Consider the following 16,714-nt stretch of genomic DNA (forward strand, 5'->3'; position numbering starts at 1 on the left):
CTTTATAGTCACAAATTTACAAAAAAAAAATCTCTTTCAAATGTGCCGCTTTATAAAGTCACAAATTTACGAGTGTTTTTCTCAGAATATTGCCCCCCCCTCTAAAAAAAAAATATATATATATATATATATATATATATAAATAAATATATATATAAATATTTATATATATAAATAAATATATAAATATTTATATATATAAATAAATATATTTATATATATAAATAAATAAATTTATATATATAAATAAATATATTTATATATATAAATAAATATATTTATATATATAAATAAATATATTTATATATATAAATAAATATATTTATATATATAAATAAATATATATATATATATACATATATATATATTTATATATACACATGGCCTTAATACACCGCCGTAGTATAATTGTTGAACGTCACGGTCAACGTAAACGTTTAGCGCGCAAGGTGAGATCCCGCGGGACCCGTCGTGCTCATTTCCTGTTGAAATTATTCATTAGCGCGCCGCTCATTAATATGAAGGGAAAACATTGTGTCGTTCGTGTGACCTTTCCCGTCAAGATGGTTCGGGCGAGAGAGGAGACGAGAGAGGAGGATTCCTTAACGAAGGGTGTTGCGTCTGCATCTAATTGGACAATAATGCGCCAACCTGTGATAAGGTTGATCTTCAAAATATAATGTTTCAAATACACGTCAGGGTCACGACGCATTTCTGTGTTTTTTTCCCCCAACGCAGGAAAACATATCAGTCTTCCTCTTTGTTATCATTTTGGGCTTTCTTGTTCATTATGTTGTTGTTCGTGTTCATTTTTTTCAGGGGGTGCACCGATTAAAAAATTAAATCTTATATTAAAGCCATTGAAGAGTACTTTCCAGTTGTATATCTCCGTTGTCAACAATACTTTTACATGATGATGTAATGGAGCAACACAAAACTGGTTTTCAGGAATTGCACATGACCTTATGGGAGAAAAAATAAAAAACATTCAATCACATCAACTCATATTTTATATGAAAGCTCTAAACCAGCGCTTTCCAGATCTGTAAGATTTTTTTTTTTCAATTTACTCTTACATGAGAACAAAAATAAATGCACTTTTTTGAAGGTGTTTGTTTGTGCCAGGTTAAAAATAAAAGTGTGTCAAAGCACATCAACATCAAGAGCTCATATTCTCGCACTTGGAAGAGTACTTCACAAATATGTCATTATTTTGTCAATTCTGGACTTTCTGTTGCCGTAAAACAACAAAAACAAAACATCATTGAAAAAAAAATGCCTTTTTCCACCATGAGCCCCTTTTTCCTCCCATTGGGCTCCCCTCCGCATTACCTCCCCCAAGGACGCTCTGCAGGTTGCTCTCGCCCCTCACCCCCTCAAAAAAAACAAAAAAAAACCCACGTCCGGCTCTTTGTATTGTGCGCTCAGATCTTCACACAGGTCGCTAAAACAAAGTGCTCTCCCTATAAATATGAATGAGCTCCCTGTGATGGCAGAGAAGAGAGAGAATAATCATCCGGCGCCATCCGACTTCACCGGATGCTCATGCTTTCAACGACGACTGCTGACCTCCGCCAAGGCCGAACAAACCCACATTGTTTATTTTGTAAAGATTGTTGACATTTTGAACATTTTCTTTTTTTTTTAGAGCTGCATCCTAAAGCGGGAAAGCAAAAAGACAACGCGGGTGCGAATCCCGGTGGGCTTTTGAGCGTGTTTTAATAACACGCGTTTGCTTGTCACCTGACCTCCATTTTCTCATCATGACCCCGTCACTCGCCAACACGTAACATGGAACACGGTCGCGAACGTTGATGGAGGAGGGGCTCGGCTGAGAAGGAAAAAAAAAAAAAGAAATAAATTGAAAAAAGAAAAGCGTATCCACTTTTGATTGGTGTTATGATGGAGAGCCTGCCTGCTGCTTTTCTGTCAAGCTTCTTGCAAAAGGCTGCAAAGCAAATGGATGGATGTGAGGAGGAGACGTCTGGGTTACATATTGTTCTTTAAAAAGGGGAGGGGGCGGGGCTTAGCGGGGCTTCTTTTACTTTTCTGGTCTTTTTGTTTTTCGTTTGCAGAGACTCTTTCTTTAAGGCAATTTTTGGTCAATCATGTGACATTTAATTCAACAACAAAAAAAATGCTTTAATAAACAAACAAACCCCCCAAAAAAATTTACTTTTTTTTTTTTTACATTTCAAATAATTTATGGCATGACTTCCACGGGTGGCAAACCCAAGTTCAGAGAGTAAAAAAATCCTGCCACCGTTTGGCTTTAGCCTCAGTTGCTAGCTAGCAGGCTCCCTAGCTAGCTCCCTGGGTGTTCATTTACCTGCTAGGGCGCTAGCTAGCTAGCAGCTGAGGCTAAAGCCAAACTGTGGCAGGGTATTTTACTTTCTGGACCTGAATTTGACACCTCTGATGACTTCAATAGTTAACTCACAATTAATTGCAAATTTTATATCTGTTTAAATATACAATAAAAAAAAGTTTTCATACTCTTAACATAAAAGTGGGAAAAGAAATGTTAAACTAAAGAAATATGGCTGGACGTTTTAGTCATTGAAACTGTAATTTAAAATTTAAAAGTTGTACTGTAAAACAGGTGCGATATTTGTGTTGGTCATTTTTCCTGCCACTAGATGGCATAATTGCATTTGTAAGACATTGGTGAGAAGCTCAGTGCATTTTTCTTTTCATATTAAGAGCCATCTGGGGCGGCGTGACTCAGTGGTAGAGTGGTCCTCTCCCAATAAATGCCATCATTTCTTGCATTTTTGGAAGCGAACTGATGCAATATGCGAGAACGCGCCTCTTTCATCTGCTCGGCGATTGGCTGAAGAGATGGAGGCGGAAGCGCGAGCTGGGAGGAAAAGCAATGTTCCACAAGACTACACATTCATTAGCGCAAATAAATCTCCATTAAGACAAATGCCACCCGCATAATCAGGCGAGGGGGAACAATTATACACTTGCGATTAGTTTCTCCCCCACAAAATTGTGAGTGACACGCACACAAAATCAAGAGTCCAACAATAAGGGCACAAAAAAAGAAGCCTGCGAGCTATTTTGCTTGATCTGATGTTTAGAATTTTTTGGTTTGGTTTTACTTAACATTATTATATTGGGGATTTTGACTAACTCAATCATAAAAAGGTAAATAGGATTTTATCTCATGGTACAGGAATGCAGCGGCTATGAACTGAATGGCCATTAAATGTTTGTTTTTTTAATCAATCAAATAAAAATGAAGTTAATCTCACAGAACTTAATGATTAAAAAAAAAAAAAAAACACTGTTCAAAGTTCATAAAAAAACTAATCAAATCATAATATAAAATAAGAATGTCAATACAAATTCTAATAAGCTAAAGACTAATTAATTTACTGGTATGGTGTGACTGCAGCAACCAGGAAAAAAGAAAAAGGAAAAAAAAAGACTCGATATGGAAAAATACATTCAACATTTCAACGACGCGCTGGACTGGTCGCCAGCCAATCGCATGGCACAAAGAGAGACAGGCATGCAAGGCGCGCCTAAAGGACAATTTAGAATCTTCAATCAACCTCCCGCGCATGTTTTGGGAATGTGTGACTACGTCGGCCAATGAGCCACATGCTGCTTCAGCTGTGGTTGCACTGAGCAGACGCCGGCGGCGCCCATTCGGAATACCGATCAGCTTTTCTCCCGAGTGGATCGGAAAGAACACTTCAAACGTTGGCTAATTCTGCGCGAGAAGCTACGTTATTTGCTTCCCGTTAGCTTTCATCTGCAAATCTTTTGCAGAGGAAACAAAGGGCTGCTCGTCGCCGGGGAGAGGCGCTCACTCTCTCGTCAGGGAAATCCAGAGGAAAGACTTTTGAAAGCATAAGCCACTTCTTTTAGAACCCTAATTTAATAGCTTACTTTGAAATTCTGAGCCAGGCTTTGAAACCCTAAATCTCGTTGAGAACCCTCTGAATTGAAGTCCTAACTTTTGTTTGCAAACCTAAACTAATTGTTTGAGAACCAAAACCAGAATTCATTCCTTCCTTTGAAATCCCAACTATGTCTTTATCATTTGAACTTGAAATCATATATATATATATATATATATATATATACACACACACATTTGTTCCTACTTGACATGAGTGAGAACAAAGAGTATGGCTCCACCCTGTGGCGCCAATGTGAACTGCAAATAATCACCACCCAAAAACAGAAGACAGGAACGATATGTTGACATTTATTGTGAGATGACTTCTTAATTTTATATATTTATATATATACACACATCCATTTTTTAACACCTAAAATGTACATGAGCAGAAATAATAAATTAATCCCGCGAGCCAGATGTGGGCGTGGACACAAACGTGACGAGGAGGGCGCTTGGTTAACGTGGGTGGGTTAGTGTTGCTAATGTAGAAATATATACAGCATACATTTTTATTTCTTGACTATTACTAGGGTGCTACATACACATTGACGATGATCATTCACTTTTCCTTATATAAAAAAACAAAAGTTACATTTTCGTGTGCGGAGATGATGGCAATAGTCTTGCGTAGTACATTTTGTAGAGAGCATTTGACTCTTTTTTAGAGTCAAATGTACGCTACAAAATGTAGCATGTACAAACAAACCTGCTCTGTGGTGACTTTCTACGGCGAGAGATTCGGCACGCGCACACGGACGAGAGTGACGAATGCACGGGAAACACTTCCCACACTGAAACATGCATCCTACGGGACTACTGATCACGTATGTGTGTGTGTGTGTGTGTGCGTGTGTGTGTGCGCGGGACGCTCGCTCGCGCTCTCTCGTTGAGATTTGACTTATTGCACACGAGCCACGCAACTTGCATGCGAGTCCCTCAATCGGTGATGACAATCTCTTTGGAAGACTGATTTGATTCAACGGAAACGCATGTGGCGGGAACCCCCGCACGTTGGCAGGTCGCCGTCCGATGGGCCGTTGGGGTGCCCAGACCACAACAAAATTCGCAATTCTTTCATTCTTTGGCACCGTCTGCTGGCAGTTTGGTGTCCAGGGAGTCGAGACGTTTCGCCTGCCACATGATTTTCGGGTGGCCCACAAAAGAGAAGCAAGTGAGTGTGTCCACTTCCTCTTTCTTGCTAAATTGATTTGCGCTTTTGCCTTTGGCGAAGATTTGAATAGAATTGAAGAGTTGTATACAATTATTTCAATGTATTACAATCTATTCGCAATGACCCCCCCCCCATTGTTAAAACTATTTTGTAGATGTCATCATTTTTGAGAAAGGGGAATCCTTTAAGGGATACTTGACTTGAGTTAATATTTTGGCCAGAATTAATTTGATAACTTCATTCCTTGTAAATTATTTCATGTACAATTCATATTTTTTGAAAAATTTTTTTTTACACTTGATGACCAATCATGGCTCAGTTTGCTGACCAAATCCAGAAAACAGGTGAGCCATGATTGGTCGTTACTTCCTCAGCACGGGTGATGTCATCTTCAGTCGACAGCAAATGGAAAAATTTGTTTCTGAAAGTATTAATTATACATGCAAAATAATGCCGTTATCAAATTAATTCTGGACAAAATATATATTTTTTTACTGCTGGAAAAGGCTAAATGAGTCAAGTGTCCTTTATATTGCAGCTTGAGCTGTAACCGAGTCTGACAGCCCTGATTGGGACATGCTGCCATCTTGTGGCATCTGCAGGCAATTACAAACCAACTTTTCACGGTGGGCGGGGGTTCAACGAATCTCCATACGTGCTGGGCCAAATCTCTGAAGATGGCGGCCATGAGCATTTTCCGGCCTTTTTCGTCTCAGAATGCTATGCTAATAATGCTAACAATAATAAGAATATTTTTTTCATTTTCCCTGATAGCTATGGATTAATTTAGTCATTTGAGTTTATTTCTACTATGTGTCTTTTGTGGATTTCTGGCATGTGTTTGTGGTGCCAGGTATGTGACGAAGCGTGCAACTAGTGCATTTCCTTTTTTAACTGTGGATTATTTTCCTCGTCATATTGATTTCTATTATGGAAGGTGGCCGTTACCATGATTAACTGCCGGCAGGAGCGATCGCATTCGTTATTCAGGCTGTGCCTGACCGAGCTTGTCGTTTTGTTTTGTTAATCTTTGTGGATTGCTTCAAGTCATCTTGCTTATTTCTACTGTGCGCGGCAGCAGCTCTCATGAATACGTAGCAAAATGACGGCATGCTGCGCTTGTGCAAGTGCCAGTTAAGTGAAGCGAACATACCACAGAAATTGCACGGAGGCGTTATAGGGAACAACTTCGAGTGTGTGAGTGTGAGACAATCGATTGCGCTCATTATTCAAGCATCTTTTAGCACGTGACGTGCATCACGTCCCAACATTCCAAGAGTTGTTTCTGTTAAAACACAAAAATAGTTAAAATTACAGATAAGAATCCAAGCGAGGCTGGAATTCCAACTATTAGCGGACTAAAAGTTAAGAAAAATGGAGGTGATGATGTTGTCTTTTTCCCCACAAGCTACTCCACAACACAAAAGGACGAGTGTATAAGGTGTCACGAGTGCGTGACGGAAGTGTGAGGGCGACGTGGACCTTGCTGGTGCTGCGGCCCGTCAAGGCGACTGCGAGCCGGACCTGTAGCTCTTCAAACTGCCCAGCAGGTTTTGCACGCCCTTCTTGACGCGTCGGGCCACAGAGTCGGCCGGCGGGGTGGGCAAGCACGACGCCAGGCTGGGCGGACGTGCGTCCAGACATTTCTGGTAGCGCAGCTTCAAACAAAAAAACAAAAACCACACATTGACATACATTCTACGAATCAGGGCCCAAAATGTATTTAACTTTTTTTTTATATATAATATCATTTTCTGTGGAATGGTTTCTGGTCACTAGGACCATAAGTGCTAGTTTTATTTATTTATTTATAAACTATAAAAAAGAAAAAAAATGAATAAACATATACTCTAAAATACATATATTTTTTGTATTTTTTTTTTTAGGATGATGACATTTTTTGGTCACTAGGACACTAAATGAAAAACAAAAATTTAAATACGTACATTTAAAGTACAAAACATTTTCAATTTAGTTTTCTTTCTTCTTCTGTGATAGCAGTTTCAATGGTTTTCTAATGGGACATTTTCTGGTTGCTAGGACATGAAGTGAATTTGACTTTAATTTGACAAAGGAAACAAAACTTATAATGCACAAACTCATATGTAACTCAATATTTCAAAAGTAAAAAAAAAAAAAATAAGTGGCTTGTTTAAAAGTAAAAAGAAATATAGAACATTTTTACACGTGCGCGCATTTATTGAAGCATGATTTGAATGTCGTCGCCCCCCCCAAACATAGAAATTGATGCAGACTGACCATGCAGGCGGCCTGGACGGCCTCGCTGAGGCTTGCGGCGTTCGGCTCGCACCAGAACTTGTGGCAGGTGAAGTCTCGCGGACCCTCGGCCATGATGAAGGCGAAAGTGCGCACGTCCTTGCCCACGCCCATGAAAGACAGGAAGCGCACGCGGCACTCCGACAGAACCTCTTCCGTCTGAAATCAGCAATCAGACGATATCGTTTAGGGATTATTCAAGAAATACGCAAATCAGAGGGCTGAGCCATGAATGCAAAATAGTCGCTAAATTCAAGTTTTGGGCTGCGGCCCATTTTCCACCCTCCCAAAAATAATTTTGGAGCGAACTTACAAAAAATGCACAGTTGAGTGACAGTCAATGATCTGGAACGGTTTCATGTTTCCAGTGTCAGATGATGAGGAAACAACAGTTCGATGCACATTTGAAATGGACACAGAGCAGATTGCGCAACTCGAAATAACTTGATCACTTCCGCTATGAAACAAGACGACATTAGAAGACCAAAGGAAAAAAAAAAAATAATAATAAAAAAATAAAAAAATAAGAAGACAAAGGAACCCGAAAGAAGAGAAAGCAGATAGATTTTCATATTGTCTGTATCTATTCTGTGGAAGTCGATACAGTTACGGCTGGGAAGAAAAAGGTTTTATTTTCTTCACCTTAATTAATTAATTAACAATCATGTTTTTCTACAAGCCCTACCAAGGTTATTTTAGTTAACGAAAACTAATGGGAAAAACTAAAACTAGAATTCAAAAAACTAATTTGCTAACAAAATAAAATAAAATAGAAAATGCCTAAAAATATATTTAAAAAATAACTAACTGAAACTACATTTTAAGTTTTCAAAACTAACTAAAAATATAGCAAAAATGTTCTTCGTTTTAGTCTTTGGTAATTAATTTGATACATGAGCCTTTGGAGATGATTTTAAATGTAGTTTTAAGTATTTTTATTTGAATATTAACCGGAAGAAAGATGTTTGAAAGTGTATCACACAGAAGTGATGTCATCGAGCAGCAGCCAATAGAAAAGCACCTTCAGATGACGTCACTCCGAGGTGACAATTTTGCCTGCTTGACTTTTGGCTCCAATGGCCCGCCTGCTTTTTCATTTAACTTTGCCGAAATGTAACGCGAGATAAGAAATGTGGTACTTTTTCATTTTGCCATGGTGTTTATTAAATATTGCGCACAAGTAATATTTTTAAAAATAAAAACGAAAACTAACACTGAAACTAACTAAAACTAAAAGACTAAGCATTTACAAAAAACAAAAACTAATAAAAACTAACAGAACCACCCTGACAACTTAATAAAACGAACTAAATTTAAAAAACAAAACTCAAAACAAAACTATAATAACCCTGGCACTTACATATCAATGCATAGTGCTGGATTTGAAATGTTGATGTTAAAAATGGAACATCTAGAAATCTTTTTTTTTTTTTTTTTAAAGAAAGAAAAGTTCTGTTTTGGTTCTCAGAAGGAAAAGAACTGTCAAAAAGCCAAACTTGTGTTGTATAATGTGATATTCCTTTTCTTTTTTATGCCGAGAGAAACTATAGATTCTAATTGGAAATTGAAAAAAAAAAAAATCTGACATTTTACTTCAAGGCAATTATGAGTCTTTAACCTGTTTAGCGAGGATGGTGAGCGTCGCGGGCGCCACGTTGACAGACACCGGCGTCCACTCGCTTTTGTCTTTGCCCTTCACGGCCGCCTCCAGAGCGTCATTGATCATGTCCATACCTGACAAACATTTCATCATCGTCATACGTGTGAGAGTGAGAGTACGGAATGAAGAGGCGTGAACGTTTTCTTACCCACAGGCTTGAGCACAGGCTCGCTGCCAAGGTAAAACACTTGGAAGCGCTGGAAAAGTTCATTCTTGGGCGCTGGAAATTCTGGTAAACCATGCAAAGAAATCATGCGATCATCGTGATTGATCACGTGAACAATAAGCAGGCTAACATTTTCAATGATCGCTTACCCTCAACAGACAACGGTTTTCCTGAGTCCGAGCAGAGGCGACTCACGCCGGGCTTGGATGCCTTTCTTTCCATCATTATCTATCGAAACAAAAAAAATGAAAATACAACATCACAAAATGTCAACATACAACACGTTTAGGCGTCATGCTACTAGCATGAAGACCTTGGAGCACATCTCGTGCAAAGTGGTGGCGATGTTCTTGGCGGGCGAGTCGCAGCGGAACACGTGACACTTCAGGACTTGCGTCAGGTTGTCTCGGGCCACGTAGGCAAAATCCCTGTGGGACGACGCACAGAAATATGAACCTGCCATATTATCATGAGTCAGAAATGTACAGATGCACAAGACAGAGACAAAGTAAATGCCTCAAGTATACCTTTCCCTGTTTGCATGTGGAAAAAGGAGCATGGAAGAAAAACAACACAAGCGTTAGAACAACATCGAGCAAGCACGGCGAGTAGTGGTGCATGCAGCTGTAATGGCGGAAAATGTCCAGCAGAGGTCCTCATATCAGGTCGAACCAACCGTTGACTGACTCGACATTAGTTTCAAAGCAAAAAAGAACGTAAAATGTATTTACTCAAAAGCTAAATACAACTGAATTGTACTTGGGTAGTGATTGTTTCAGGGGCTGTTGCCACCTCCCCCGCGTTTACATGGGAGGCACTCAGAAGTGAACACTGCTGAGTAAATTGAAGAAAAAACATTCTATTAAGATTTTTATGCTGATTAAAACTAAAATTGAAATGCTGATTTCCAAACTGCAGTCACTTTTGTTCTAACACATTAAGTTTGTTTGTTTGTTTTTTACTCTAGATAAACAAAATTCTGCTGATTGTTGACTCAAAAAGAGCTGTAAACATTTGTTTTTACCTTAACCACTTGCACATAATTATAAGTTGCCGTAAGCTTTGAAAAAACACAACAGCATTAAATAAGCATTGCAGTCGTGCTTGTTCCTTTCACGTTTGACTGTATATGAACATTTGGAGAAAACATGGACAAATCTGTTCAGTACGGTTTACAGTATTTGTCCTATTTTTGAAGAAAACGGGTTTTCTATCTTTTAAAAACTTTTCGTGCTAGCTAAAAACGGAGATGAGTTGAGTCAAGTCAAGATGATTTAAATAGCCAGTAATCACAAAAGAGGGCTTCACACGCGGACAGTTGACAAATATGAACGGCATCCCCTGATCTTAACCCCACAAGAGGTCAAGGAAAAAAACTCAACAAAACCCCATCAGGTTCTGAAAAATTGCGCGCACGAAAATGAGTTCAATCGGACCGAAGTCAACAAAAACGTTTTTCCCGGGTATCATTCGCGCCTTTGTGGGAAAACGGACCTGCCGTTGTCTCTGCCGACGCCCCACACGCGGATGCTGCCGATGGGCTGCGCGTGAAGCAGCGTCTGTCCCAGCGGATCGATCAGGTTCATGGTGTTGCTCTCCAGCACCATCAGCATGTCCTTACCCTGCGTGGACACGCACACGCAGCGAAATCAGCACTTGGCACGTCGCCATCAACGTCACACGGGAGGACAAGATTGCACAATCGTGTGCTTTAGTACGGCAGGCCACAACAAACGACTCCTCGTGGCAAAAGAAAACATGCAAGTACATTGGAAAGCCAAAAGCAATGCAAACATCCAAAATGGAAAAACTTTCTTCTTGATCATTTATTTATGGAAAACCTGCACCACATCACCCACCAGCCTACACAGAATCCCCTCTCAGTCTGGCTTTCTGCAACAAATACGTTAAGAGTCCTAACTATACTTAATCATGGAATTTATTATCTCCCTTTTTTTTCTTTCAAAACTATTATTTATTTATATTTGTTTTGCCTGAAATCCAATCTCAGACATACTATCAACACACACACACACACACACACACACACACACACACACACACACACACACACACACACACACACACACACACACACAAAATCAAGCAATGTCATCAAAATATTTCTACACCCGCATACTATGTTGTGTACTTGTCCTTTTGTTTGTTGTACGTATTGTGTTATGTAATCGTGTTATATCATAAATCTTTAATAAAAACAACTTTTTCGCAAAAATGACAGTCTAAAAGACTAAAAGAAAAAGCGGGGGGGGGGGGTTGTGTTTTTAGATCTTCTGGGATGTGCATCAAGTTCTCCTGAAAGCAAACAAGTTTTGACAGATGTCACGTTCAACCTTCACAACCTGTGCCCGACCGATATGCTAACATTACACACGGCATCTGGTTTCTTTTTTTGAAATATATTTTTGATACATTCTCTTGAAAACTTCTTGGGTGCTGGCCCACCCAAGTATTAACATGGTGTGGGAAACACTGCTTGATCCCTCGTGCTGAGCAACATCCAATGAGGTGTTGATGAAAATAATCGTGAAAGCTCACCTCTCCCCAGATGCCGGCGGCGTCGTGCAGGTTGTGCTTGTGGTAGGACAGCTGGCGGATGCAGTTGTTGACCGCCACGCTGCTCTTGCCCGGCGCCATGTCGTCCTCCGACATCTCCACCCAGCCCAACGAACGCACTGCGAAGCACTGGCGCGCCGCGACAACACAAGCCAGACCGTCAACCACCCCGGCATCCTTTTCTCTTCGTAGCGCTAATTTTGCTCCTTAGTCGTTGCCGCAGTTGCAAATATGCATTCAAGAGTTTCGAGAGGGTCAAATGAACTCTTTTGCCGGCAAAAACGTCAATTGACGTTAAGGACACGCCCACTGTATGCGCCAATAACGTCAACTACGTTGTTGTTTTTCTCTCAATGGGCAGTGCAACGTCAGCACTGGTTTGTAATTGGGGTTCGTAAAATACAAATACGCCCACTAACTATGGCCAGCAGATGGCAGCATTGTATCTCTTTTTAATGGGCTGCCATGTATCAAATAACATGAAAACATGGCGGATCTTAGGAAATAAAACATTTTCAAGGATGACGTGAATGATTAAAGCCTTTGTCACATTTAATCTAATTTACGGCACGTCACTAAACAAAAAAAAGCTTGTTTTTTCCTTATTTTTTCTATTTTTGTTTGGTGTCACTCAAATGAGCTATTTTCAAATGGTGATTACTAAAGAACGGAATAAGATAGAAACATACTTTTTTTTCTAACGAAAGAATGGAATCCAATCTTTCATATGATATCCACCATGTTTCGAGTAAAAATGCTCGAAATCGGCTGGCACTGCAGGTAGGGGTTGTTTTTTCTCATTCTGCAATTTCACCCGAAAGCCCAAGATGACCCGCTTTTCTGAGGAGCGCGTGGTTTAAACTCGGGTTACCTTGCTCTCTAAATCAGTGCAGAGTGGAACCAGCTTCTCTTCATCTTCAGACTGAGAGCAGTTGTAACTACAGAGTGACGAAAAAGAGCAAGAGAATGTTGATTCCCAAAAAATATCACTTAATCTGTTACCTTGACAGCAAGAGTAAATACTTGAGGTTGATGGAAGCGTAGCGTAGCGTTGCCCCCTCAAACTCTCGCAGGCTTTGATCGGACGCAGCCTCTCCTTCCTCCTGAGGGCGGACAGGGACACAAAGGCGTGTTGACGTTTAGGGATAGATCCTAGAACGATCGGTCCCGGGCCGATTATCCGTGCCGATATTGGGCATTTTGAGGAATATCGGTATCGGCCTTTTTTTTTTCAAAATTTGACAGCCAATATAAAAGGTAAAGCTTTAGGGTTAAGGGTTAGGGTTAGGCCTAACCCTAACCATTTTGGAGCTGGCTAGTGTGAATGTGCACTGTGGCAATGCCGCTGATTGTTGAACTTGGGGGATAAGTGCCTTTTAAATAAAACCGCAGCTTTGACTGTCTGAGATCGCAATTTCGGTCTCAAAATGATAAATCGTTCAGCCCGAAGACAAAGTACTATTTATCTCTTTTTTTTTTTTTTGCTGATCCAAAAAATGATCCGATCCAAGACTTTTGTGATCCGTTGCACCACTATTATTTACTTCCCTAAGTTTCCATTGAACTTTTTAAGACTTACTGATAACCTTGAAAGGTACCTGAACATATTTTTTAGAAATTCTAAATGAAGTATATTGTCTAAGATGTAAACAAAACTTCTACATTTTGAAAAGTCTTGAAAAAGTATTCAATAAGCATTAATGCTTTAAGACATTACAACAAAGTCGAGATTGGCATTTGTATTTAAAAACAAATTTGACGCCAATACCCAAATACCCCCGCCCCCACTTTATTGTTTATACTGAAAATTAATATCGGCTTCAAATATCGGTTATCAGTCTCCTTGCCTACTAATAATTGGTACCAGCCCCTGAAAAAAAACATATCGGTCGGTCGATCTCTAGAAAAATCCTCCATTCTGTGGCCTCCATTTACAAAGGATCATTTGGGTTCAAGTTACCTTCCACAGCTCGCCGTCAGCGCCGCCTTCGTCTGTGCTGGAAAACTGAGCCCAGGATTCCTGGAAAATACGTTACATTTGCCATTCAAATCTCAATTTGAACCTAAAAGAAAAGGAGAAGAAGGTTTTGATTTGACAAGGCATGTCACCTCGGGCTCCTCGCACGGCGTGGTCTCCAGGGACATGGTGGATGACAGCATCGAGTCGCCGACCTTCCCCAGAGGGGAGGGGGGCTCCCACTGGGTGGTGCCGGTGGGGATGTGCCAGTAGTAGGTGCCCGACGTATCGCGCACCCTCATCCAGCCGGCGGGCAGGTCCGTGTCCGTCTCAAAGGCGCTCGAGTCCCAGAAGGAGTCTAGAGTTGTTAAAGCATTCATTCGTTATCAGTCACTCGGGCTGAAGGTGGCGATTTGGCCCGATTGGTTTTGGCCGATGTTTGAAGGACAATAATTGGCCGATTAATTGCTCGGGCCCTAATAATAATAATAATCCCCACATCAAAATATCCTGTTAATCCGCCAGAATTGATTGTTTCCCTAAAATGTCCTGCAAATTGACAAAAGCAGAGTTGGCCCACTCAAGTTCTTGGTGGCTCGATGGCGCGCCGCTTACCTCTGTTGCCGTTGGGAGAAGAAGCATCGGCGGCGTTGTCCTGAGTGGCGGCGGGCCAGTTGGTCTCGTCGTCACTCGGCGTCCCGTTGACGTTGGCAAACAGGAGGCACGCGTTCCTGCCGGGGACACCTCCCTCTCTTCCTCCTCTCAGCTCTTCCTCTCCATCCGGAGGCCCTTCCTCCGACTTCTCGCCCTTGTCCTCCTCTTCCCTCTCCTTCTCCTCGTCCTCGTCCATGGCGTGGATGAGGAGCGGCTCATTGAGGATGTTGTTGGCCTCTTCCCGGGTGGCCGCTTTGGGGAACTCCTCCCGTTCCCCGTCCGGGTTGCCATTGTGGCTAATGTTGCAGTTGTGGTCCTGCTCCTGCTGGTTCTCGCTCACCTTGCGCAGCTGGTTCTGGCCCTCCTTGTGCCACTTGGCGTTGTTGCCCGTTGACTCGTGCTCGCACCAGTCGTTTAGCTTGTTCTTCTTCAGCTCCTCGTCGCGCTGCTTGTTGGCCACGTACGGCCTGACGTCCTCGTCATCGTGGCCGCCCATAGCTGCTTTACGTTCCACGTAGCTGGGAGTCGAAACAGGGGAGACAATTTATACATCTATGAGTGTTGCTGAATGCTGCTTGCATGTGTCTGCATTTATGTTTGAAAATTTAGAATTATTGTACCGTTTATCTTTTCAATTTAGACTACCCTGTCCCGTCTACGGCATTTGGCACTGTGTGAGACCAAACCATCACATGAAATCTACTCTGTGTCCATAGTTTTTGCCCTGAGAGATACACACACTATAGCTTTAAATATATATTTCAGGGATAGACCAATTAACGGCGCCGATATTTGGCATTTTTGAAAAAAAATTCTGCCGGCCAATAACAGATCATCTTTATTTATTTATTTTTTTTTTTACATTCTCTGTTGATTGTGAGATGCTGCTAAGCCTGGAAACTAAAACAAAATCAAACGTTAACATTTCAGTTGTACTGGAATTTTGGACACCACCTATTTATTAATTGAAGTTTTCATTGCAGTGTAAAAAAAAAGGGTTGAAGACTAGTGGTTTAAAATCGTAAATTATTTTTTTTTTCGGGATTCTATTCGCGTTTTGAGACGAGCCTAAACACCCGCGCATGTCCGGGGGTTGACAGTAATGCACGGATTTACAATATGAATATGAAAATTCATATACATGTCCGTGCTGTAATGAGATTTGACGTTGTTCGCATGCTATCTCGCAAAAAAAAATATGAGGGGGAGGTAATATAAGCCACAGTCTTGAGGAAGAAAAATACCTCGTATGTTGTTAGCATGTTGGCTCGCAAAGCTAGCGAGGCTAGCTCGCTCCATCCAATGGGGTTTAATCCGTATTATCGACGAACGGACTAAAAAAGCTCCACTAAATATACACATAAAAACACACCATTTGTTGTTTAAAGCGCCCATCGAAGCCTGACATTTCGCTTTTACGTTCGAAACCTTCGAATGCGAAACGTACTTTGGCCACATACACACACACACACAGTTAATCTATAAATAATAACGTTACGTTTCCACAAATATCAACATGGCATCGTGGTGACATGAATTTCCTCATTGTGTAACCAAATCAAAATGAAATAAAACAGGCTTCCTGAAAGCCCTCCGCATTTTTTTAGATGCCTCGACCCGCCGCCGGATGATAATAACGGGCAGTGGGGGCAAAAGTCCGTCCGCCATCACCGCCGTCATCTTGGCTAAGCTAACGTTAGCTCCTCGCTCGAGCTCCGGGACGTCGCGTTGAAGAGCAACCCGCTCGGATGGAAGCGTTCGCACTTACTTGCGGAACCCTCCGTGGCTTCGAAAGATGTCCAATTGAGCGAGCTAGGAGCTACATGGTTCCATGTTACCGCGGTGAATACGGTGCCCACGGATACGGTCCGTCTCCAAGCGGGGCGGGGGTGGAGTGCGCCGGTGGGGGGGTTCGTGCTAGCATCAATGCGGCTGCGTCAGTCGCCCACGTCACTGCCGAGCTTGGATGCTTATAACTTTTACAACAAAAATGTCTATAAATTAATGATTAATGACCTGCCAATTCTAAGCTTGTAAGCGGTCTTGGAGCTGCTGCCAAAGCAGAATCAACAAAGTAAGGCAAAGGCTCGGAGTTACGTGTACTTATTATGGGGTCGATGCCACGGACTTCCGACTTCCGGGTTTTACACTTCAGCGCCGTTTCCGGCCACTGCTGGCCGCGTTCCAATACTCGACCACCCATCCCTGCGCCCCGCAGCCGCTCATCGGCGGGAGGGCGTCTCGGCTATCTGAAATGCTTGGGACACTGAGACAGACACTACGCACACAGCCTCGCACCCGTCGACGGGAACTCGCAACCAAGGGGCACAAAG

At 41.5% G+C, this 16,714-nt stretch overlaps 1 protein-coding gene across 1 annotated transcript; it reads right to left on the reverse strand.

The window, feature by feature from the left end:
- Window positions 1-4,204: 4,204 nt before the first annotated feature.
- Window positions 4,205-16,432, reverse strand: apbb1 (amyloid beta (A4) precursor protein-binding, family B, member 1 (Fe65)). The gene is made up of 14 exons (XM_086080697.1): window positions 16,150-16,432; window positions 14,343-14,899; window positions 13,880-14,085; window positions 13,731-13,790; window positions 12,794-12,873; window positions 12,642-12,708; window positions 11,753-11,899; window positions 10,688-10,815; window positions 9,507-9,621; window positions 9,343-9,421; window positions 9,176-9,256; window positions 8,986-9,101; window positions 7,350-7,526; window positions 4,205-6,748 (listed from the first exon to the last, which is right to left on the reverse strand). The coding sequence occupies exons 2-14, from the start codon at window positions 14,875-14,877 to the stop codon at window positions 6,593-6,595; spliced, it is 1,947 nt and encodes a 648-aa protein (XP_085936823.1). The 5' UTR covers window positions 14,878-14,899; window positions 16,150-16,432; the 3' UTR covers window positions 4,205-6,592.
- Window positions 16,433-16,714: the final 282 nt, after the last annotated feature.

The sequence above is a fragment of the Leptonotus elevatus genome, chromosome 7 (assembly GCF_054856555.1).
Source record: "Leptonotus elevatus isolate MCC_2025b chromosome 7, RoL_Lele_1.0, whole genome shotgun sequence".
NCBI classification, from domain to species: domain Eukaryota; kingdom Metazoa; phylum Chordata; class Actinopteri; order Syngnathiformes; family Syngnathidae; genus Leptonotus; species Leptonotus elevatus.